This window comes from Mustela lutreola, chromosome 5, assembly GCF_030435805.1.
Source record: "Mustela lutreola isolate mMusLut2 chromosome 5, mMusLut2.pri, whole genome shotgun sequence".
Classification (NCBI taxonomy): domain Eukaryota; kingdom Metazoa; phylum Chordata; class Mammalia; order Carnivora; family Mustelidae; genus Mustela; species Mustela lutreola.
Window position 1 is genome coordinate 116,461,895 of NC_081294.1, and position 25,741 is coordinate 116,487,635.

Here is a 25,741-nt window from a genome sequence, read left to right on the forward strand (position 1 = left end):
ATATATATAATAATTTATAATTGACTGGCATGGAGAGGACTTAATAACTGAGGCAAGGAGTGAATGGGTGAGGTGAGTGATTCTTTAAAGAGAAATCAGAAATTCCAGAAGGAAGTTATGAGGGGGTCGGGTGAGGTACCTGGCGAAAAATGAGGAGTTCATTTTAGAAATAACAGTTTTTAGAAGCTGGAGAATTTATCAAGTAAAATATTTGTGATGTCTTTGGGAATAAGGACAAGGAGATGAGAAAAAGTAGGACTGGAGATAATAGGTATTTGTATCATTATCATAGGTTGATCATCGAAGCTAAGGAAATGAATGATCTCCTTGAGTAAGCATGTAGAGAGGGTATGGAAAGAAAAGAGCTGAATCATCATCATGACCCCGAAGGATCTAGCAATAGCACATGGCATAATGGTTGGTGTATGACTATACAAATTTAACGGATTTAGTTCTGATTTTCTCAGTATACACAGTACTTAATATTATGTAAAATGAACAATTGTTGGCCAGTTTGATGACTGAATGGATGAGTGTTAGAAGTTTAAAATCCAAAATGCCTCCTGTGCATTAGAGCTATTTTAAGGTCAGGCAGCTTTCCCACTTCCATTTAATTGATTGTTTTGATCATTATTTATGACTTACAAGCTGAAGAAATGAGGAGCTAAAATGTTCCTCCCATCACATGAAGGGGTTAATTAGCTCAGTTTTAGAGGAGTCATCTGACTGTCATACTAGTCCAGGTGCATTGACTGAGGCATTCCCAGTGGGTGGGGATCCTGGAAGAGCACTGTGTTGTGACCTAGTTTTCCCCTTGAACCAGGTCCTTTCTTCTGGGCCTACCTCAGCCTTCCCTCAGCAGTTCTGCTCTCATTGACCTTTCTCCCTGTATGAGCAGGTGCTGCTGCTGATTGGGTCTCTGTGAAGACAATGTGTAGTGGTCTGCCTTTGAATTTCCTACTCCTCCCTTTGGATCTCAGAGCTGCTCACAACTGAACCCGATATTTTAGATCCTCGAACCTCTTCTTTCCTACTAGCAATATTTGCCGTTCCAGTGTCTAGTTCTTGTGAGTCCTGGTGTGGAAGAATGAATTTTATGCTACCTTGGGGGCTTTCTGAAGACAAAGCCTTGGTTCAGATGAGGAGTTAATAATATATGTGGTGTTACAGGAGAATTCTAGGACTTAAAATCCACACAACCTTGGATGTAAGTCATTGGGCTTTAATTTGACAGGTGTGTGATTTGAGACAGCTGCCCAACCCTTCTTGAAAACAGTTTCCCCAACTAAAGGATAAGTGTAACAGCTATCTTGAAATTGTCTACAAGGATAACTAAGGTAGATGGACATAAAGAGACCTTGCACGGTACCTGGCATATTGTAGGAGCTTCATAGGATGGTACTTTGTATGACACGCCAAAGCAAAATACAGGTGTGCCATTTCTGCACTTCGCAGTTCACTCTACATGGGCTTATGAGGAAGAAGATTAAGGCAGACAGACATGCAGGCTTTCCCCTAATTTAGGAATATATACTCCAGGTTCTACCTGGTCAGAGCTTTTCGATTTCTATGATGTTGTTTTGTTAGCTAGTGCTTCAGCATCCTGAAGAATAGTACCTTAGAGAACTAAACAAGTTAATAGATTTTCCTTAAATTGGAGCAATTTTCTGCTCCTTTATTGAATCAAGAAAGCTAACTGTCAAAGAAGCATAGAACGGTGTAGATAATACCCTAAGGTAACAAAACTCTATTATGTTGTATTCCATTAGAGCTGAGCCAAAGGTATTTTGGAAGAAAATTTCACTGTGTAATAAGAGGGGATTGTAGCTTGAACTTTATACTGTGTTTTTCTCCAGGTTTTTCTGTTGTGTACCCTAGTAGCGTTGTCCCAAATGGAAATGTCCCAGGTTCACTTTTTACTCTTGAGAGAATCTGGTGTTAACACTAAATTGGAAATTATCTTTGAAGTAAACAACATTAAGGAGAACAGAGAAATATTCAGCTTCCCTTCGAAGAAACATTTTGACTTGCCTATCATCTTCCTCCCTCCATTTATGTAAGCCAGAGTCACTGGTATCTTTCCCATAAATAAGCAGGCAGGTGACTTTGCAGCTGCTCCTGAATAACAGCCAGACCTTTTTAGAAGTTTTATTCTCTTCTGACTCTTAAACCAACCAAGACTCAATTACTCTATGAATTAATGTTTGTTGTCATAAGTTTAAGAAACCAAATATATTCCTAATTTACTAATCATGACCTGAAATGTTTTGTATCTATATCTTAGCATTAGGAGTATATATTAAAACTGTTCAATGCTGTAAGTAAAAATACACATATTCATGCTAGAATTGGGAAGATTCATTAAGGAAGAAAGAGACTTATGCCTAAATAACCAAACCAACCCAAATTGCACCTAGGCATACCTCATTTTATTGCACTGTGCTTAATTGCACTTTGTGGATTCTTCCTTCCTTCCTTCCTTCCTTTCTTCCTTCAGACTGAAGGTTGATGTCAACCTTATGTCAAGCACATCATTTGGGGCCATTTTTCCAATAGCATTTGCTCACTTGTGTCCCTATTGCACATTTTGGTAATTCTCCCAGTATTTCAAACTTTTTCATTATTACTATATTTGTAATGGTGATCTCTGGTCAGTGATTTTTGAAGTTGCTATTAAAATTGTTTTGGGACAGCATCAACCACACCCTTGTAAGACTGTGACTTTAAGTGATAAATGTGTGTGTTCTGATTGCTTCACTGATGAGCCATCGCTCTCTCTCTCTCTCCTCCGGCCTCCCTATTCCCTGAGACACAACAATATTGAAATAAAGCCAGTTAACAACCCCACAATGACATCTTAATGTTCAAGGAAAAGGAAGAGTCACATGTCTCTTACTTTAAATCAAAAGCTAGGAATAAATAAGCTTAGTGAGGAGGGCATGTCAAAAGCTGAGATAGGCCAAAAGAGAGGCCTCTCATGCTAAACAGTTATTCAAGTTATGAATGCAAAGAAAAGGTTCTTGAAGGAAATTAAAAGTGCCACTCCAGTGAACATGTGAATGATAAAAAAGTAAAATAGCCTATTGCTGATATGGAGAAAATTTTAGTGGTTGAGTGTAAGACCAGTCTAGCCACAACATTCCCTTAAGTCAAAGCCTAATCCAGAGAAAGCCTCACTCCCTTTAATTCTGTGAAGGCTGAGAGAGGTAAGGAAACTGCAGAAGAAAAGTTGGAAGCTAGCAGAGGTTGGTGCATGAGGTTTAAGGAAAGAAGCTGTCTCAATAACAAAAAAAGTGCAAAGTGTATCAGCAAGTGCTGATGGAGAAGCTATAGTGAATTATCTAGAAGGTTTAGCTATGATACTTCATGAAAGTGGTGACACTAACCTGCAGATTTTCAGTATAGATGCAACAGCTTTACACTGGAAGAAGAGGCCATCTAGGACTTTCATAGATGGAGAGGAGAAGTGAATGCCTTGCTTCAAAGCTTCGTAAGATAGGGTGACTCTCATTAGGGGCTAATATAGCTGGTGACTTTAAGTTGACACCGATGCTCATTTACCATTCTGAAAGTCCCAGGGACCCAAAGAGTTATGCTAAATCTACTCTGCTTGTGCTCTATGAACGGAGCAATGAAGCCTGATGACAGTACATATGTTTACAACATGGTTTGATGAATATTTTAAGCCCACTGTTGAGATCTGCTGCTCAGAAAAAAAAGATTCCTTTCAAAATCTCACTGCTCATTGACAATGTGCCTGGTCACTCAAGAGCTCTGATGGAGATGGACAATGAGGTGCGTGTTTTTTTCATGCTTGCTAGTACTATACATCCATTCTGCAGTCCATGGACTAAGCAGTAATTTTGACCTCCAAGTGGGTATGCATGTATGTACCTTTTAAAAAGATTTTATTTGTAAATAATCTCTACACCCAGCATGGGGCCTGAACTTTTATACAACCCCAAGATCAAGAGTCTCATGCTTTATTGACTGAGTCAACCAGCTGCCTCAACTTTTAAGTGCTAATTATTTAAGAACTATATTTTGTAAGACTATAGCTGCCATAGAGAGTGATTCCTCTGATGGATCTGGGAAGTCAGTTAAAAACCTTCTGGAAAGAATTTGTCATTTTAGATGCCATTAGGAAAATCTGTAATTCATGAAAAGAGGTAAAAGTACCAACATGAATAGGAGTTTTAAAGAAGTTACCCAACCCTCATGGTTGACATTGAGGGGTTTAAAAACTTCTGTGGAGGAAGTAACTGCAGATGTGGTGGGAAGAGCAAGAGAACTAGAATTAGAATTGGATTCTGAAGATGGGACTGAATTGCTGCAACATCATGAAAGAACTTGAACAGATGAAGAGTTGCTTCATAGGGATGACCAAAGAAAGTAGTTTCATGAGCAAGAATCTGCTCCTGAGGAAGATGCTATGAAGACTGTTGGAATGACAAGAAGAGATTTAGAGTATTATGTAAACTTAGCTTATAAGATAGCAGCAGGACTTGAGAGGATTGATTTCAATTTCGATCTGCCATAGGTAAAATACTGTCAAACATGCTACACATACTGCCTCACATGCTACAGAGAAATCATTCGTGAATGGAAGAGTCAAATAATGTGGCAGACTTCACTGTTGTCATATTTTAAGAAATTATCACAACCTGGTTGCTCAGTTGGTAGAACATGTGACTCTTGATCTCAAGAGTTCTGAGTTTGAGCCTGTTTTGGACACATAGTTTACATTAAAAGAAAGAAAGAAACTACAATAACCACTCCAGTCCTTAGGAACCACCACCCTGATCAGGCAGTAGCCATCAACCCCCTACCAGCCAAAAGATTACGAGTTGCTAAAAGCCCGTGTTCTCCTAAGGTCAGGAACACAACACAGATGACCACTATCACTACTCTTGTTCAACATAGTACCAGAAGTCCTAGCTTCAGCAATGAGACAATGAAAAGAAATAAAAGGCATCCGAATCAGCAAAGAAGAAGTCAAACTCTCATTCTTTGTAGATGATACGATACTTTATGTGGAAAACCCCAAATTGCTAGAATTCATATACGAGTCCAGCAACGTTGCAGGATATAAAATCAATGCATAGAAATCAGTTGCATTTCTATACACTAACAATGAGAGGAGAAATTAAGGAGTCATCCCATTTACAAGTGCACCAGAAGCCATAAGATACCTAAGAATAAACCTAACCAAAGAGGCAAAGGATCTGTACTCTGAGAACTATAGAACATTTGTGAAAGAAATTGAGGAAGACACAAAGAAATGGAAAAACATTCCATGCTCATGGATCGGAAGAACAAATATTGTTAAAATATCTCTGTTACCCAGAGCAATCTATACATTCAGTGCAGCCCCTATCAAAACACCATCAACTGTTTTCGCAGGGCTGGAACCAATAATCCTAAAATTTGTATGGAACCAGAAAAGACCCCAAATACCTGAAGGAATGTTGAAAAAGAAAACCAAAGCTGGAGACATCACAAGTCCAGACTTCAAGTTCTATTACAAAGCTGTCAACATCAAGACAGTATGTTACTGGCACAAAAACAGACACATAGATTAATGGAACAGAATTGAGAACCCAGAAATGGACCCTCAGCTTTGCGGTCAACTATTATTGACAAAGCAGGAAGGAATACCCAGTGGAAAAAAGACAGTCTCTTCAACAAATGGTGTCAGGAAAATTGGACAGCCACATGCAGAAGAATGAAACTGGACCATTTCCTTATACCATACACAAAAATGGACTCAAAACGGATGAAAGACTTAAGTGTGAGACAGGAATCCATCAAAATCCTTGAGGAGAACACAGGCAGCGACCTCTGTGACCTTGGCCACAGCAACTTCTTGTTATACATATCTCCAGAGTCAAGGGAAACAAAGGCAAAAATGAACTATTGGGACTTCATCAAGATAAAAAGCTTTTGCACAGAAAACCAAAACAAAAACAGTCAACAAAACCAAAAGACAGCCAACAAAATGGGAGAAGATACTGGCAAATGTCTTATCAGATAAAGGGCTAGTATCCAAAATCTATAAAGAATTTATCAAACTCAACACCCAAAAAGCAAATACTCCAGTCAAGAAATAGAAGACGTGAACAGACGTTTCTCCAAATGGCCAACAGACACATGAAAAAAAGCCTCAATATCACTTGGCATCAGGAAAAATCCAAATCAAAACCACAGTGAGATACCACCTCATACCAGTCAGAGATGGCTCACGTTAACAAGTCAGGAAATGACAGATACTGATGAGGATTCAGAGAAAGGGGAACTCTTTCATACTGTTGGTGGGAATGCAGGCTGGTGCAGTTATTATGGAAAATAGTACGGACGTTCCTCAAAAAGTTAAAAATAGAACTACAACCCAGCAATTGTAGTACTAGGTATTTATCCAAAGGATATAAAAAGTGATTCAGAGGGGCAAGTGCACCCCAATGTTTATAGCAGCAATGTCCACGATAGCTAATTATGGAAAGAGCCCAGATGTCCATCGACAGATGAATGGATAAAGATAATGTATATATGGTGTATATATACAACAGAATACTACTCAGCCATCAAAAAAAATGAAATCTTGGCATTTGCAATGATGTGGATAGAACTAGAGTGTATTATGCTAAGCAAAATAGGTCGATTTGAGAAAGACAATTATCGTATGATCTCACTCATGTAGAATTTAAGAAACCAAATAGAGGATCATAGGGGAGGAAAGGAAAAAATAAAAGGAGGTGAAATCAGAGAGGGAGACAAACCATAAGAGACTCTTAATCATAAGAACAAATTGAGGGTTGTTGGAGGGGAGGGGGTGGGGGATGGGCAAACTGCGTGATGGACATCAAGGAGGGCATGTGATGTAATGAGTACTGGATATTATATGAGGCTGATGAATCACTGACCTCTACCTCTGAAACTAGTAATACATTATATGTTAATGAATTGTATTTAAATTTTTAAAAAAGGGAGTGTAGGAAATGGAACATCAGAAAAGTCAGAGGACTTGTTCAAGTTATTCAGCCACTTAGTGTCTGTGGATCAGAGCTTAAGTTTCTTGTCTCCCAGATGAGTGCTCACCTCCCACAGTATCACATCAGGAAAAACGGGGGTAGTGGGGAAGGAATGTTTCCTTTGATCTATAGTGATTTTATAGTTTCAGACTAAATCTATTCTCTGAAGTGAGGAGTACCCAACTGTATTTCCTCTAAGTAGGTAGCTTTTCCTGATAGGCACTACATAGTATTGTTACCATGTTTTGTTTTTTGGAGGAAGAGAAGTTATTATGTTGAATTGTGTCTCCCAAAAAGATAGATTGAAGCTCTAATCCCCAGTATCTCAGAATATTAGTTTATTTGGAACAGGGTCACTGCAGATGTAATTAGTTAGTATAAAGTCATGCTGGAGTAGGGTGGGCCCTTAATCCGGCATGTCTATGTCTATATAAGATGAGAGTCTCAGAGGAGAAATCCATAGGAAGAGACAGATAGTACTGGGAGAAGAGGGCCATTAGATAAAAAAAGGAGATAATCCAGTGATGCAGTAGGACTGCCAAAGATTGCCTCCTGCCATCAGAAGCAAGAAGAGGCAAGAAGGAAAGGTCGGCCTCTACAGAATTCAGAAGGAACACGCCATGATTTTGTACTTCCAGCCCCCAAAACTGTGAGAGAATAAATTTCAGTTGTTTTAAGTCTGCTGGTTTGAAGTATTTTGTTGAGGCAGTCAATAGGAAACTAATACCAAGGACAATGTAATGAGGGAATTCATTGGGCTTTTCCTGGTCAGTTTGCTCAAGGCACTCATAAAATCTCACCACTGGAGGCACTTGTCCACTGCTTCCTTACACAGCATGCACTCCTATGGATGTTGCTTCACAAGGGTTCCCTAAAGTTGACTCTCCAAATTGAAAGAGGAATAGTAAGGGGAAAGTATTTTCTCCTTTGCTTTTATAATTTTGGAATCAATAGTTTTGGAAGAGAATGCATGTGTGATTTTGTTATTTTGGGTTCCGGGTATGCGTTTCTAGGCTGCCAGCATCCTGTTTTTCTATGTGATATGTGTGCTATATCTTAGTTTCCTGTTATTTTCCTATTGTTCTAAACATCTTGAGTACTACCTTTTGGGATTCATATCTGTCTAGAGGTGCAGGTTATTGAAATGTGTCTTGCATTTGAAGGTAGAAATGTTGATTTCCTTAAAATAAAAAAAGCAAAGCAGAAACTGGCTGCTCATTCTAGCAATTTTTTTTTGCATTTCTATCATTATTTACTCTATTAATTCATTAGAGAAAAATTACCTAATAAGTACAAATTTCCTGTATTCAGTAAGTATCGGATACCTTCCCCTTTTGGCAAAAGTTCATGTCATTTAAAGTAATAACAGTGCAATAATTTGCTTTCATGTGTTGTATCATCATTGTCAGACTTACGTTAGGACAATATATATAATCTTTCAAATCCTTCTGTTTACGGTAAGACTGTTTTGTGTAACTAGTAAATAGATCTCTAAATTATACAAAGATGTTTTAACTCACTATTTTAACTTTATTACTGTTCCCAGTAACCTATCCATGCCAGAGGTAATAATCTTTTTGTTTAGATTGGTAATTGATGTTGAGAATTTACGTAAGTCTTTAAGTTAGAAGTAGCAAAAATCCATTTCCAGTTAGAATTAACTAAAATGTATCAGAAATTCCTAATGTCAGGCATCTGGGTGGCTCAGTCGTTAAGTGTCTGCCTTTGGCTCAGGTCACCATCCCAGGCACTGGGATTGAGCCCTGCATCACGCTCCCTGCTCAGCAGGAAGCTTACTTCTCCCTCTCCCACTCCCCCTGCTTGTGTTCCCTCTCTGTCTCTCTCTGTGTCAAATAAATACAATCTAAAAAAAGAAAAAGAAATTCCCAATGTCATAAACACTTGTTTTCTTGAATCACATTAGGCTATATATTCTTTTATGTGCATGTAAATATTACATAATAGTATATAAATACTAGACCTATTCTAAAGCAACTTTGCTTTTTGGGTCTGTAATATCTGGACTTAATTTACCTAAGTTGGTGTCTTTGAAGCTGGTTTGAAAAAATGTATTTTCTTACTTATATGTTTAACTTCGTGCTGTTCAACAAAGACAGTGATACTGGTTCTATTTCCAGTTAGGATTGTAGTTTAAAAATCTACGGGTTGTCTTGGATTTGACATATTCATGTATCGGATTTCCATATTCGTGTATTTCCCACATTTTCCTAAATTTTTTTTTCTAAAAAAGAATTGTAGACTACATTCCTCAGAGTCAAATTAATTTTCTTATATCAATAAATATTTCTCTCCTGAATTGAAAAGTGCATCTCCTGTTCATTTTGAAATCAAGAAATAAAAAGGCAGAATATTTCATCATTCAGTCATAGTTGTTTTGCGAAATGCTGATTGTTGATATAGGAATTCTGAAGGTATAATAGTTACTATTATAGTAGTTACAAAGTCGTTATCTCACAAATACCAAGCCGTAAACCGGCTTCGGGATTTAAAATGGCATGATTGGGGCGGGGCATCTGGGGGGCTCAGTAGGTTAAGCAGCTGCCTTCTGCTGAGGTTATGATCCCAGGATCTTGGAATTGAGTCCTGTGTAGGGCTCTCAGTGGAGAGCCTGCTTCTCTCCCTCCCTCTGCCTTCCCCCACCCCACGTACGCATGCTCTCTCTCAAATTAATAATAAAATCTTAAAAAAAAATTTAATGGCATGATTGTTTTTCATTTATTAAGTACCCCAAATCCTCAGCTCAGTTAGAGTGTGGGACTCATGAAAAGAGTTGCCTGTTGTGTCTCCATCTCTTGCTTTTCTTTGGTGTGCTACAGAACTGCTTAAATTTTACTGTGGTTACAAATTAATTGGGAATCATGTAAACAGATATTGGGTCAGTATTCTGGGATAGATCTTGATATTCTGCATTTCTAATGTACTTAAGTGGATGCTATTGCTGCTGGTTTGGACAACACTTGAAATAGCAAGAATATATAGTAACCTCTTTTCTCCCTTCTTTTCTATTGGGAAACCCATTCTATGTGGCATGAGACAGGACTCAGAATTGGCCAGTCAGAATCTCCCCTAACAAGTGATTTGGAGTCAAGATAGCTTTCTTCCAGGAGCTATAGGGGCTGGGGTCATCTTTCAAGGCCCAACAAATATGAAAGAATACGGCTAATATGAAAAAGGGCAAGTGAAGAGAGATGAGAGACGAGTGTGTCCTCAGAGCATTATTTGGATTTCTGGATCCGAATGTACTTAATATACGTCATCCATGGAATTACTGGTTAATACAGTTTTTTACTTAAGCTAGTCTGAGTTTCTCCCTGTTACATTATAAACCTGAAAAATATAGGTAAGCTTGGGCATTCATTAAATCCTAATTGGTGATAAAGAGTTTGGTTAAGTATAGATGACAATACAAAAGCAGGGCCAGATTAACTGTCAGTTGTATGTAACTTGAAACCTGTACATAAGTCAGTTTAAAAGTATTCTAATACAAATTTAGAAGCAGTTCCATTCCCAATGTAGAGAACTACTTCTTTATTATTACAACCTTTGCCTTCACTGACGAAGGGGAATTTGGATACCTACTTTTCCACTTTGTAGATGAAGGCATCCAAATTCACACATCTTGTTTAAGGCTACATCTAAAGTTACAGAACCAAAACCTATGTCTCCCTTTCTCAGGGTGTAATTCTTCCCCCGTCATTTTAACTCCTTATTGTATAAAGACATTGTGTAGATTGCTAGCTCTTAATTTCCATAAGATTGATTATAAATACATTGTCTAAGTGTTTCTAACACACTTTATATGTGTATACACATTTGAAAATATGGGATAATGATATAGTAAGGCACATATACAACCTGAGAGCTGATCTATGGATATATAAATATTGAAATAAGGTTATTTCCTAAACGTGATCCCACACTTTCTAAATGTGATTAGTAATTCTAAATCAATGCCAAATCCACATTCTTTGAAAAAATATTACATTGTTTAAAAATTTGGAAAAAAGTATTTTTGTAAGTTTAGTTAATACAACTTTTAAAGGTACGTGCTCTTAAATACTAGAAACTTGGACACATCATTGCAAGAGGGAATTGGTACCTGAAGGTGAAACTATTTTACCTGGTTAAGTTTGGTTCATACAGGACTGGCATTTATAGAATGAACTTACAGGTTTTATTAAAAAAAAAAAAAAAAAAGAAAGCAGGCATCTGAAACTTGATGAATTATTATGCCATGATAATTATTATTAAAAATTCCTTTAAGGCTTCAGTAATTCCCTTTGGTCGCTTGAAGCAATTCCTACCCAGACTGGTTTAAAAATATAGTTTAACTGTAGTCCTAATAATGTTTGCATGTATGATGAGTTACTAACACGAGCAAGATTCAATTAAGTCTCCAAACAATTTTACAAAAAAGAAAAAAAACAAAACACTTTATTTTCCACAAGGAAGAGCAATAGGAAAAATTAAATCATTTCCCACATATTGTTTTCTTAAAACAGAGCCTACAAGGACATATTCAGCACCAAATAAAACAGGAAAAAAAGAGAAATTACAAACAGCCATAGAATATAATCTATAAAGCAAACATTTAATATTGCACTTTGTTTTGCTAATGTTTTGGGTTTTACTTTTCCTAATTGCAAAATCAGGACTCTATCTTGAATACTGGAATACAACTGTGAACCTCACATCTTAGGTCAGGAATTGACCAATATTTGGAAAAGAGTAAAGTAATGCCTCTAAATAAGAAAAGTAAACAAATACTTTAATGGGGTAAATAAAACTTTATTTGATAAAGTTTTATATATATTTAAAATTTAATCACATTTTGTGACCCAGTGCCAATTATCAGAATATTGGTCATTCTCACTTCATGTGTTATTTATAAGAGTATACGGTGATAAGTATTCCAATGCTATGCATATCAACAATTGTTCCCTAGTCAGTTAGACATAAGAGAGAAAAGAAAAGGGATTTTCAGACAACCTCCCCCCCAACAAAAATAAAACCACCAAATGCCCTTTATGCCAAATATTCCATTAGCTTCTTTTGAGGGGGACATTCACAAAATGATTTAACAACAATAAAAAAATATTTCACCCCCATTTCCTTATTATCTAGTATTAGTTTGCTACGGGAGCCCAAACCCTTTACTGAATCACTTAAAACGTGATTTTTACGCTGGGCTTTCTTCACCCTGTCAGCATTTTTCAAACATGAATTGTCTTCCATGTTTTCTTAAAGGCCACTTATGGAAAAGCCTGTTTGTTTTGTATGAAGCTTTAAGACAGTATTTAACCAGGTCAAGCACCAAGCCAGAGTTACTATTATTTTCAGCCACTTTATTAAATGTGGGGTTAAATGGCAGATAGATGTAACACCCATTTCACACGTATGTTGCAACATCACAGATGCTGATTTTCATTAAAAGCATCAGAGCTGAATTCCTTCTAAAATAAGACCACTAGTACACTTGGTACCTTGGAAAATGGTTTTTAAGTGTCATCATGAATGCTGGTATATTTGTTATGAGCCAACTGTAAATTATCTTTAATACAAACTATAATTTACTGATGTAGTTGCTCTTACCTATATATACTCAAAGTGAGTGGTTTCTCATGTTTAGCAAAATGTTCTTTAGATAATGGAAAAAATACTGTCACTAAAAAAATCCCACAAAAATAGAAAACAGTTCTCATTCCAGCACACGTTCTAGTATTTGTAATTTTAAAGTTATACACTTTCAGAATAAACTTGGGTTTTCGAGCTCTGAGAAGTTGGAGCGGGATATGAAATGTATAAAGTAAGCTCTCTAATCACAACCTGAATATATATATATATATATATATTCCTGCTCAGAAAACACTGCACCAGCAAAATGATTTCCAACATAGGTGTATTGGAGGTAATTAAGTAACTCTGTTAAAAAAATAAATGCACTTTCTCCCCCTCCTGTGACTGGAGAATTTCCATACTCTTAAAATAATAAAAATAATAATTTTTAAGAGCAACAAGCCCTTAACTCTTTGCTGGTGCCTGCCATACTGCCTTTCTTTACTCCATTCTTAGCTCTGCTAGTTTCTTCTTTTATGTAATGATAAAAAGGGAATGTGGGTGGGTTATCACTTTTGTGTATGTCCCTTTTCCAAATTTCCCTCTCTAAAAAGCCAACCAACCAACCAACCAAACAAAAAAAAAAGTAACTCAACAGTGCAACGAAACACAAATAGCATTCCAACAGTTTGGCAAGTGATGCGTTCACCTGAGATTAAGTGATTTTAGGCAGTCAGTAACAAAATGCTGCTTTGCTGTAATAGTAGAAAGGCAACAAATTCTTAAAAGAAACCAAGAAGGTATACAATCTTGACAAAGTCTCTTATTAGCTTCCTCCTCTTATCTCTTTTCCCACATATCTGTTGCGTATCTACTACAGTAGGCTGCAAAACATACAGCAAGAAGGATTGGCTTGAAGGCATTTGATGTTTGTAAATAAATCCACAATAGGATCCAAGCTGAAGAGGTGATACATGGTCAGCCTAGTAGGACATTTCTGAGCATGTGCATACGCAGGTATAGTCCAGGCTATATTAAATTAAAAAAAAAAAAAAAAAAAAGTCAGTGCGGTTTTTTTTCATGTTAAAGTTTTTTCAAAGCTTTCTTTTGTTCCTTGTTGTGCTGACCGCAAACAAGTTTTTAAACAGTATCAAGAGTCTGGCATAAATGGAAAAAAAAAAAAAAAGCTGTAGTGACATCGGAACTGCACAATGTAAGCATTGAGCATGTGCAAATTTTCAAATCAAAAGAAGGAAATCATCCCTCTTTACAACGTGGTGTCTTGACACGTATGACCATAGGCTAAGAAGACTGCTCTTAAGTATGTGCCTGTTTTAAAGGAGAAAAGCTTAGATCTTCAAGCATGTTGGAGCAGTCCCAGAATGTTGCTGTAGGCTTCTAAAGCATGATCACTGGTTGTTTCATGTGTTTGCCATTTTTCTGGGCAAAAGCAATTCCACTTCCTCTGAAAACGTGTCTCCAAGATACTTCTCTGTCCTCAGCTGGGAAGAGATACAGTTCGGAACCCACATCAACTTGACTTAACCAAGTATTCCTTCAACGAGAGGGGCAGGATGGTCTATCATCTGCTGACTGATCAGGATTTGGATCAATCTAAAAAGAAGAGTTAAAAAAAATTACAAAGTTATCTGATCAAGTCTAGTAAAAATGCAGCAATGACTAACATTCTAAGTACTACTGAGGAATTGACTCAGAACATACACAGCATGTAGGGGAAGCGAGAAAATATTATCTATAAAGTGCCTGATATTTAATTACAAAATTAATAAATTTTTTTTAAAGATTTTATTTATTTGACAGATAGAGATCACAAGTAGGCAGAGAGGCAGGCACAGAGAGAGGAGGAAGCAGGCTCCCTGCTGAGCAGAGAGCCCGAAGCGGGGCTCAATCCCAGAACCCTGAGATCATGACCTGAGCCAAAGGCAGAGGGGCTTAACCCATTGAGCCACCCAGGTGCCCCCGAAATTAGTAAAATTTTTATAGGTATGCCCTTGCGGTGTTTTACTCAGCATTCAGTAATACTTAAGACTCAAAATAGAGAGTGGAGAAAAATTTCATAGTAATGATCTCCTTTTGTCCCTTTTCATCCTTCTACAAAAAAAGTCAACTCTTTTCTAGGCTTTGGGAAGAATGCAGTTGTGTGAACAGTGTTCTTGGTGGTTATCTGAAGTAACCACCTATGAATGTTAAACACTAGAGAAGGCCTAAGAAAACTGTGTATCAAGAAATAGCAATCCTAAACCAGAATGCTCTACAGTCTGCCCACCTTTTCTATGACTAGAGAGACTTTAATATGCACATATATTTAAGCAAAATTAATGTATTTTAGTCGATTCTCAGGTAGAGAATGAGCACAGGAAGGCAAGTGGTTGGCTTTAAAACATTTCTTTTACTGAAACCTTTTGGGTAAGACCCATTTTTATTTGCATTTAAATGTAGCATAATCCAAAGTGCCTCACAGAACTTTAGGTAAAACGTGTTTTTGAAGGGAAAAAAAGCAAGTAACTTTACTTTTAATGACTTAAGAGAAAAACACTTTAATGCAGGCCAGAACTTCTTCCCTTCTATGTGACTATTAACTGAATCATATTCTGAACCAATTTAGAATTTTAGAAATTTTTAATTCTCTTAATTATCTTTAGTTCACTTGAAAAGGTGGTTGTAGAATTTTGCCACAAATTTGCTTTAAAGTGGATGACTGACATTGTAGTTCTTTTAAAATGCCTGTTGTAAAGGCAGAAAGTCTCAGATCAAATCAGAAATTACTGACTTAAGATAGAAATATCAGCATAAAAATTTAACAAAATCTATAGTTAAGTGGGAGAACTTTTAGCACGTAAGGACAAATTCCGTGAAACAGAACAGTGGGATAGAAAAACTATGGCTAATTAAGAATTTGCAAGAACAAATTCTAAATATCCTATAATCAACAATTAAAGTGATCTTCTATTTAAACACATCTGGAGGAAAAGGAACTCTTCTAGCCATGATCTTAAGGGGGAAAAGCAACAATTTCTTGCAGAGTGAAGCAATCCCACTTAGGTCTTATTTGGGAGTAATATTTCACTGTTAAATAAAGACCTATCTGTGATCACCAAAAGGGTAAGGCTGATTCTAGTTATTTACAAAATTACTTCGCATTATATTGGTATCAATGCCAACTTTAAAGCCCTGCACAACATATATTAAGATGTATTCTGAAGAACTTCAATCACCTTCCGAGGGAAGCCTTTCCTGATTTCCAGGGCCTAATGAACTACTCTTCAAATGAACTGTGTGCATTTCTAATGTTACGGAGTATTTTGCTTCTAAATTTGTTATTTGCATCAGTCTGTGAGCTTCTCGCAAGAAGAGCCATGTTTTATTCACGTAATGCTCAGTGGTCATCAACATGAGATGAATAAAATGATCAGTGTAGAAATGTTTGTATAACCTGTTTTGCAAATATGTTATCTTCCCCTATGACTGGGAATGTTAAAATATGCAAGAATTAAATTGGAAAAGGATGATAAATAAGAGAAATTCTAGCTACTTAAGTAGTTCATGCATGTAAAAGCCACTCCTATTGATGCTTTAAAATATGAATTATTCCTTTAACAGGCATTTTGTAAGCATGATATTAAATCATTATCCCTACTTCCCCAATGATGTAAGAATCCTACTTACTAAATTTAATCTAATGTTTAATCCTGTTGTTCTACATTATATTTTTCTATTAACGTAATGATAATCAAAACCTAACTGTATTTTTTTAAAAAGTCTGTAATGCTGTTTCCCAGGAGAGTCAGCCCATTTCAGACTTGAGCTAGTGCTTACCTCTGAATAAAGAGGTGGAGGCAAGAACCGAAACTCCTGGATATATGCAAACAGTGGTCCTTGAAGGGCTCTCTCAAAGTCATCACAAGCACTCACAGGTGCAAGATTGTTCCGCCTTTGTTCCTCTGTTACCACTTCTGCATAGCTGGGTGGTGCTGAAGGAAAAAGATACACGCAATTCGAACACCATGTTCTTATGCATGTCAAAATACACAGAATAGTAGGTATTAAAAAGGAATGTCAAGATAAAAATAGTAATTGTTTTGTGATTAAAACTAGGGGGATATATGTTTTAAATCTAATATTAGGGACATATCTACTTTCTACATGTATAGACAAAAGTTTAATCATAAGATATTAAAGGCAAAATTATGTTCTTCAAAATAATAAGAGAATAGGCTTAAACATGCATTATCAAATTACCTTCAGGTCTTTCACGTAGAGATAAACCAAGCCAGTTCATATTCATGCTACACTGACTGCTTACACTTGAGGTTCTGCTACCAAATGGATGTAGAGGAATGGTACCAATGACAAGTGGCAAATTAAGAAATAAATCCATAGCTCCAGGAATATCCACATATACCTAAACATTGAAAGGAGATGGTAGGTTTAGTATTACAAGCATTATTTCTTTCTTTAAAAACTAATAACCCAACTTTAATGTTATCTTGGGCCTTCATTTACTTACATATACACAGAATATAAAAAAAAAAAGTTCCATCACTACATGTAGTACTACATGAAGTAGTTTACATGTGAGGTAAAATTAGTAATTGTAATTCAAATTAAAGGCTTACATGTATTTGTATATATGATCTATAGAATACAAAACCCAAATCCTGGAGTAAGACATATCCTCATGACTTTAATACTAAACAAACCCTTAAATCTATACCTACCATTAGTGAGTATTCCACACGAATTATGCTACAGTCGAGGATAGAAGGAGAAACTGGTGGAATTTTCAGCAACTTTCCATTCCATGTATCGGTCTTTCCAGATGATAAGGATTCCCCACGTAAATTAGCCACAAGCTGTTTTACTTCCTTCATTTTCCCTTTGGCATAGAAGGCCTGTGTTTGGTAAATGGCTGCCTTTGGCACTACCATTCGGGAAGAGCAGTTCTCAATCTCAGCAAATATCTGAATTGATTCACCTAGAGGGAAAAAATATGTATCTACTGTTAAACAAAAACAACCAAACCTCCAAAAATGTAGATTCTTAAGCCAAAGTCTGAAAGGTCAATGGACTACATGGATGAAAAACAGTCCCAAAAGTGGCAAGAAACTTAGAATTATAAAAATGAACTACTCATGTTTAGTAGCTGTTAAGAACGGACATTACATTCACATTTATGAAAGAAAACTGGGTTATTTCTTACCAAGAATATCATATTGTATGTGCATTTAGTAGAAATACTAAATACTTAATACACAAAAGCTGAGTGAAGAAGGATCATTTTCTGTGGGAGTCCATCTCATACATACCTGGGGTATAGCCCTTCCTTTCGATTTTGGCACTTAAGGATATTGGGCCTGAGGTACAGAACCAGCAACAGAGAGTCTTTTCTTTTGTGCCTGCTTGGGGTGACTGTAAGAAATAAATTAGAGAAAAAGGTCAATGCACAAATTAAGACAGTATAACACAATGTTTTAAAATAAAACCCTAAATTTTTGGAGAATAAGAATTAAAAACAGTGTTGTTTTTTTCCAGGTGTATTCAGATATACTTAAAAAAAAAAACTAACCAATGGCTTCTGAATTATACAATTATTTTCATCTTATGTATATTCTCCACCCAATTAAAAAAAAGGGGTAGAGGGCTTAACAATATATTCCATAAACATAGTTTTAGCTCACACTATTTACAAATAAAGTAATTAAAAACAAACCAACCAACGAATCAAACAAACAAAAAAACCCTTTCCACATTCCACTTCAACTGCCTTATAAAAAAAGGCAGCTTGGAAAGCAACTTGGTTACTATCCCAAATGTTAACATCTTTCTTTGAGAATATAAAAATCAGTTATGTGAAAAAAGGAAAACTCTCATTTTTAAGATTCTTACTTGCTTAAAGATGTTATCATTTGTTTAGACCAAATAAAGTTTTTAAGGTCAAATTTGAATATTGTGAAAAAATGCAATTAAAAGGGATTTCTTTTAAAATATGATTGATTTTTCATCAAAGTGACAATCTCCCCATCACTTGACAACTATCCCTATATTGGAATATGCAATGCAGTCCAAGGGTTAGATTATGATCTTTCAATGGTAAGTGATACTGTCTCACAATAATAATGGATACTACTGTTCCTCCTCCACTGAAATTATCCAGGGAACAAATCTATTTTTTGTTATTCTTTTAACTTCCGAGTGAGAATTATTTTGTACTATATGCTGTTTTTACTTTTAAAGTTTTCTTAAAGTTATTATAGTATCAGAAAATATGAGCATATTCTTCACTAATTTATGTGCTCTTGACTCTGTTTTTAAAAAACAGTATTTATGGAATTTAAAATCACTCTTGTGAAAGTATAGAGACTGCATAGTTTAGGTGATTATTCTTTAGTATTTATATGCCAAAAACGAAGAATGAAGAATTCAGTCAGTTCTTACCAGTAATGAAGGAGTGTTGATATCTATATGCTCAAAGACTGTAAATTCCTTCTTTAATTTTACTGGTAGAAGCCAAGGCCTGTGCAATTCGGCTTTCACCCAATAGCGCACACTGCCATGTCGGCCTTCGAATGAGGTAGCAAGTGGTCTGTGCAGAATATAAATTCAATATATTAATTTTATACCTCTTTTTAATAATTATACAGTTGGTCAGCATAGAAGTGTTACTATATTCCACTGCTTATATATCAATGAGGTAGCAAACAATTTTTTTTTAATTTCTAAAGGGATAAGTCATTGGGGAAAAAAAATCTTCTGTTTTCCAATAAACAATAGCTAACACAAAAGTATTATAGAAATTTTGCTTTAAAAAGCCAGAAGAATACAATCCCTTTAAACTAAGAAGAGGCTGCTTTTAACGCTGGTGGCAAAATTATGAAAGTCTGGAAATCAATTCTTGAAATAAAAAATTTAATTTAAAAACAAAGTTAAGAATGGTTTTAATATTTTTTTTTTAAGATTTTATTTATTTATTAGAGATCACAAGTAGATAGAGAGGCAGAGAGACAGGGAAGCAGGCTCCCTGCCGAGCAGAGAGCCCGATGTGGGGCTTGATCCTAGGACTCTGGGATCCTGACCTGAGCCGAAGGCAGAGGCTTAACCCACTGAGCCACCCAGGCACCCCGGTTTTAATATTTCTATTGAGAAAGTTTACACACTGGCTTAGGAATTCTCTTTTTTTATAATAAGTAAGAAGATCTAGAGAATATCTAGAAGAGTTGTTATAATTTCAAGAATTTCACCTTTTACAAAGTCTACTAAAAATCTAAAAAAGCTGTGTTTCCATTTCCTAGTTTTCTCATGTTCTTTTTGGCCATGTTTTCTAACTGTACTGGCTTAATAAGAGAAAGAAACAATTCTGTTAATCTCTATAAAGGGAATCAGAACTGGTTTTCACCTCTCCCAGATTTCATTAATTGTAGAAGGTTTTACTGCAGTGAGTTTAGTCTCTTTCATAATTTCACTAGCAAAATGCCCAGTGTTCAGTTATTTACAAGGTAAAGTGCTAGCTTAGATTAACATGAAAAGTAGTGGGATTTTTACACCTTTTTTTTTTTTCATTTTAGACTCCTGCATTAACGTGTATAGCATGGAAAAATGAAATGTAGTATTTATGTAAGTCTTCCAGAGTCTATTTTAAGTGACTTTGGTTGATAAACTAGTCAGACCCAATATTAGCAATATATTCATAGACTTACAGTATTTCTCTTAAAGCAGATTGGGGCACTACATTTAGAATGACATTAAATAATATGGTAAATAGAATACTCTGATTTATCCGCATAGTAACAATTCAAGTACTACAATTAACAAAGATAATAAGAAAATTTGGCAGGGAGGGAATAATCGCTTTGAAGACCTATTTTTACATCAAGAACAAACCACTTTCCTTTTTCCTTACTATAATCCATGCCTTATATTCAATTATCTGATAGGTGTTTCCTTTTAAATCCGGGTCACCGAATCAGTTGTATGACTTTTATAATAGGTCTTTGCACAGAAGCTATTAATTTCATTATCAAAAGATCATTATAAAGTTAAATTATTCCTAATTAATGTTTATCTTTTTACATTACTGCTGTGGGTTAGCATTAGCAGAAAAGATAAAACACTGGATTTTCATAAATTACTGAGTTAAGAGTTTTGATAAGTTCTAAATTTCCACTAATGTCAACTGATGATAAAATAGAAAGGGCTTACATTCTGATTAGCACCTTCCAATTCACTCGGGGTAGATGAAATACTATTTAAGTTTTAAAGATCTCACAGATTTTGAGACAGAGTACTAAGAATTGAGCTTTGCTTTCTTTAATTTTGCCATGCTATATTAAAAAGCAGCTTCTTTTTCAGTGTATTGTTTTCCTCTAGCAATATTCAGTGATGAAAAGGGTTTTTTTAAAAACTAAAAATATTTAAATTTAGAATAATTTTAACTTTAAAAGAATGGAGGTTTATTAAAAATGCCTGTTACTCATAATACTTACGTCTGTGGAAGCTCGAAGCTGAATGCATATTCATGCCTTCCTGAATGAATAGTGTTGAAGCCTTCTTCTGAATTATCATCATCTAAAACAAACAAAGAGAAAACAAAAGACTTGATTTTAAACCTTTACACACTCTCCCTGGTGGCAGTACTCTAAAGGTACTCCTATAATAATTAATTAAGGCCACAAGCTTTGGAGTTTGAGAGATCTTAATTCTAACTTCTGTCACTTCCTCTGGGTGAGTTACTACAAATTTCAACTCTTCTGTTGCCTCATCTGTAAGATGGGGATAATCAATACTTGTGCCCTTAAAGGCAGGTGTTTTTTTTTATTTTTTTGTAAACTACCCAAACTGTAAAGCATTTGTGTCTAACATAGTAGATGCTCAACCAGAGTCAGAGCTCAAGTCTCAAAGAGGTTATCTTTGTCTCCAATGGTTTACTTAAAAATTTATCATAAGACTATATATAAATTAAAATTTGTGCAAACCTTTCAAGTCTGTCAGTTTTGATGCAGATGACATGAATGTTACAATTTAAAACCATTAGAAAACTTCGTCAAATGCTTAAGTTAAAAAAAAAAGGAAGTGATATTTAAATGTCAGTTTCAGAGCTAAAAATAAAAATTCTTTATTGAACCTAAAATGTTCACACTAAGTTTGTCCTAGCAACAGCTAAAAATCTGCACATAAAAATACATCTTAGGATTTAAAAGGTTCCTGCTCACTGGGAAACAACACTGGTCCACATCCTTGAAAAGTGAACTCTAATTAGGCTGTTTCCAATTGCTAGGAGAATGACCTTTCATTTTATAACCCATTTTCTTTAGGCCCAATATTTTTTAAATTTCTCCAAAATATATACGTATTTAACAAAAATGTGGGAGAGGATTCTGAATTCTTAAACTGACTTCTAGTTTAGCTTTCTTAGTGTAATTACAGACACGTCTGTACTGATGTAGTCTTTCGGTGTAGAAGCCAACAGCAGCCATGAGTGTAGATGAAATTGGTATTATCATTGAACTTTCTCTCACCGAAGTATTGAAGAGACACAACGTGATGCCTCCGTTACATCAAGAGAAAAGGGGGGGGGGGAAGCGTGTATCTGCGGGTACTTTTATTCAGAAACCATGATGATTCCTTTTTATCTCAATACTGTTTTTCCTCGCCCCCTGTGCAAATCCTCTGAACGAATTTCAGCACCGAAAACCGGTGAGTTGGGGGCTATTTAAATTCGCTCCCCTCGAAGGCGCCCGAAGTTTGCCTCCCTCTCCTTTCCGTCCCTTCTCGCTCCCTTTTTGTGCCAGCTCAGCACTCTCATTGAGGCGAGCGGCGGCGGCGGCCGCGCCGTGGTAAACAAGTGCCGGGCTGTCAATCAAGAACTAGACCGGAGCAGGAGAGGACCGGCCTAAACCGGCGCGAGCAGATCCCAGCCGGCCCGCCCGCGCGCCGCCGCCGCCCGCGCGCTCCGCTATACATACGGCATACGTCGCGCGGCGCTCGCGCTCGCGTTCGCGCAGCCTAGCCTGCTAGACTGGGGGCGGGGCGATGGCACCGCGGCGCTTCCGCTTTACACGCCCCAGCCGGTGACCGGTTCGATCTGGCTCGGGCCACCCTGACACCTTTACAGTTGCGGTGAGGGAAACTGGGGCGGGGAGTCGGGGGGAGGAAGGCCAGGGCTGCACAGTCTCTGGGAAACAATGGGGAGGGGTCAGAGGATACTCGCCGTATCACTTTTCCTCCCCCTCCCGGCCAGCCTTGACGGTCTGTTCCCAGGTCAAATCAAGGTAGCGGGTCTGGTGACTACACAAGTCGGGAAACACAATTTCTTTCAAGTAAAAGGCAGTGAACGTCTACAGAAGCCACCTGACCGAAAAACAGGAAAATGGGGTCCCGCTAACCCCGCGTGCCCAAGTTCCTTCTGAATAGATTCGTCAGTGAAAGTTACGCCCAGGGGCTATTCGGCACCTGCGAGGCCAGCAGGAGCTTCTCCCCATCTACTCTGCGGAAACCCGAAATCGCTTTTTTTCGGGGGGCGCCAAGCAGGGAGGTGAGGGGCGACAACATTCGGTGACACGAGCCACGCCGCCTCCAGAAGCTGCGGGAGGGACGCGAATAGGGGCGGGGGCAGGCACTCTGGAGGGACCTTTACCGGCGCACGCCGGTTCCAAGCCTCGCCCCAACCGGCGCGAGCCCACTCTCCCCACCCGCCCGCGCCCAATCCAATCAGAGCCTGGCATCGCCTTAGCAACAGGCTAACAAACGCGGCTCCGCCTATCGCCGGGCGCCCGGGGCGGGGTCTCAGTTACCAGGCTAGTTTGAGAGGTCCCAGTTTTAAGTCATTGAAACTATTCCAGCTAAGAGCTTGTCCACGCTTTGCAGGGATTGCGGGGCATCTCGTGGGGTAGGGGGTACATACTTTTGTTTACGAAGAAATCATGGAACAACTAAAGAAATTGTGCTTGTCCCCGTAAGTCATTATTCTACCTTTACTCCATTGCAAGCCTCATCTCCCTCAAAACCTTTGTTTCTTATCCATTTTATAAAAAGCTGCAATGTCCAGAAAGGTTCAAAGACAAACTCGTGTCTGCTTTCCAAAAAATACCAAGGCTGTCATTCGGCATTTGCATCTTACCAGTGTTACTGCTTGTAAATACTAACTAAAAATTATTTCAGGATGCAGATTACCTATGTGTAACTGTGAAATCCCAACTGAAGAAGTGATTTCATCTTAATATTTAAAAAAATGATTACATGCGGTAACTCAAAGCATCCTTCATTTCGACACTTGTCTTAGTTCCATTTGCACTTCCTCAGGGATGTGTATTTTTTTAATATAAAAAAGGTTAAAGACGTGCTGTACTTTATGAAAAATCGTTAACATTTGAACTAAATATTGCATTAAAAAGGAGAAGCATAAAATTACATAACCAGTTTTAACATTATATTCTTCTTGGGCTAGGAATTAAGTCATCGCCACCACCTGACGCGTGTAACCAATCTGCTGAGAGCAGAACAAGCGCCCCTCCTCACCACCCCCCAGAACTGGTCCGAAACAGGATTGAACCGCTTCTAACAAAGGGTGGAAACTTAGAAAAACAAGCTTAGAGTCTCCTATATTTCCACAATGTAACCATTTAAACAATAGATTGGAAATCTCAGGACCTCTTCTCGCCTTGACAACCGTTTATCTCCCTTTTCCAACCAAAAACCAAATCCAATGTGCCGAATACTTTTCAATTCCATTTGACTGGCACGGGTTTCATTGAATGCACGTTCCAAAGTTAGGCATCATACTCGGAAAAGAAAATTACTGACCCGAAATGGTTTCTAAAACTGATTTGAAACCTATCATAATGATAGATACTGTCCTTTAAGATAGAGAATGCCTGATGTAAATTTATAAAAGGATCTGGAGAGAATAGGGAAAAAACACGTGGGGTGTTGATACCATATGTCAAAATAAGCCACAGAAATCCTTTATCAAAGAACAATGATGAATTCCTTATAGTATTTTGCGTGTCAATATTAAAAATGAAAAGCATCTATTAATCCACTTAAATGTTACTCCATTTCTTCACTGAAGCTTAGTTTTTAAAATCTACGGTTGCACACTGCAAGGAAAGAAATCGAATACTGGACTGCAGATTTTAGCATTTCACTTGAAAACTTATTAATAAAATCACTGAATTGGATTTAAGTAGAATTTACAAATAAGGTAGAAAGGTATTGCAAGTGCGTATGGAACAAACCAAGCCGGGTATAGAGGTAGTTGAATTAAGTGCAGTTTGCAGTCACTTTGCAGATGCCTGCATGCATTACGGTTTAAGACACGATGAATGTCAAGAACCCAAATCTTCCAACTTTGCTAATCTTTAACTGCTATGTGTTATGCCAGGAGCTGAATTACATTAATTTCAGAAAAATTGAAAAGGTACTTTCCCAAAGGAAAAAAAGGTCTAATGACTTCTGAATAATATAAAAACTTACCTCTTTCGTGTCCAATTAAGATATCTTTATGGTTGAAATATTCTACTTCTTCAGTGTAATTCTGTGTATAGGCAGTATTGGAGCCGGCGTTTCTTGATTCGGTCCAGCGTACTTTCGCATGTCCTCTTGCATGAATTTTAAGAGATTTCACTCTGATTTCCCCGGTAACTTCTAAATTCACCCTTCCTGAGACTGTATCCCCACTAGAATACACAGGGACATTGCTGTCATTAAGACAGTCAAAGCTTATTGTCAAACTCTTCACCTTTCCCAGCACCATGTTTGTAACAAAATCTATAAAAATATAATGTAAGACAAAAAAGTCGAGATCACATATAAAACGTGATCTTCACCTAACACTGATCGATGTCTTTGCCGTGCAAAAAGCTTGCAGGCAAGATCAGTGATTCTTTACAAATAGTTCATTGAGATTTCTTAAAAAGTCAGGGCAGCAGAGAGGCTGCTGCTCCGCGATCCTGCTAGTCTCAGTGGTCTCCTTACAAAGACGGGCGGCTAGAGGCTGCCAGCTCACTTTAAGAGCAGCTTTGTGAAAAACAACCCCACTGCGCATGCGCACGCCGCGGCTGCTGTCCGCCCTCTCTGCGCGTCCCCTCCCGCGCCTGGCTCGCTCCCTCGCTCGCTCGCTC

At 37.3% G+C, this 25,741-nt stretch overlaps 1 protein-coding gene across 3 annotated transcripts; it reads right to left on the minus strand.

Annotated features, from left to right (window-relative positions):
- Nucleotides 1-11,466: 11,466 nt before the first annotated feature.
- ARRDC3 (arrestin domain containing 3) lies at nucleotides 11,467-25,617 on the minus strand. 3 transcript variants are annotated; one of them, XR_009354064.1, is made up of 8 exons: nucleotides 25,095-25,617; nucleotides 21,107-21,188; nucleotides 19,062-19,209; nucleotides 17,933-18,035; nucleotides 17,345-17,601; nucleotides 16,866-17,028; nucleotides 16,443-16,635; nucleotides 11,467-14,219 (listed from the first exon to the last, which is right to left on the minus strand). XR_009354064.1 is itself a non-coding variant. In XM_059175463.1 (8 exons), exons 1-8 carry the CDS (start codon nucleotides 25,372-25,374, stop codon nucleotides 14,163-14,165), a joined length of 1,245 nt encoding a protein of 414 aa, XP_059031446.1. In that variant the 5' UTR covers nucleotides 25,375-25,614; the 3' UTR covers nucleotides 11,467-14,162. The 3 variants fall into 3 exon arrangements, 2 of the variants coding, with proteins under 2 accessions (XP_059031446.1, XP_059031447.1); XM_059175463.1 differs by having other exon boundaries at nucleotides 16,443-16,597; nucleotides 25,095-25,614; XM_059175464.1 differs by lacking the exon at nucleotides 19,062-19,209 and having other exon boundaries at nucleotides 16,443-16,597; nucleotides 25,095-25,153.
- Between the last annotated feature and the right edge of the window lie 124 nt (nucleotides 25,618-25,741).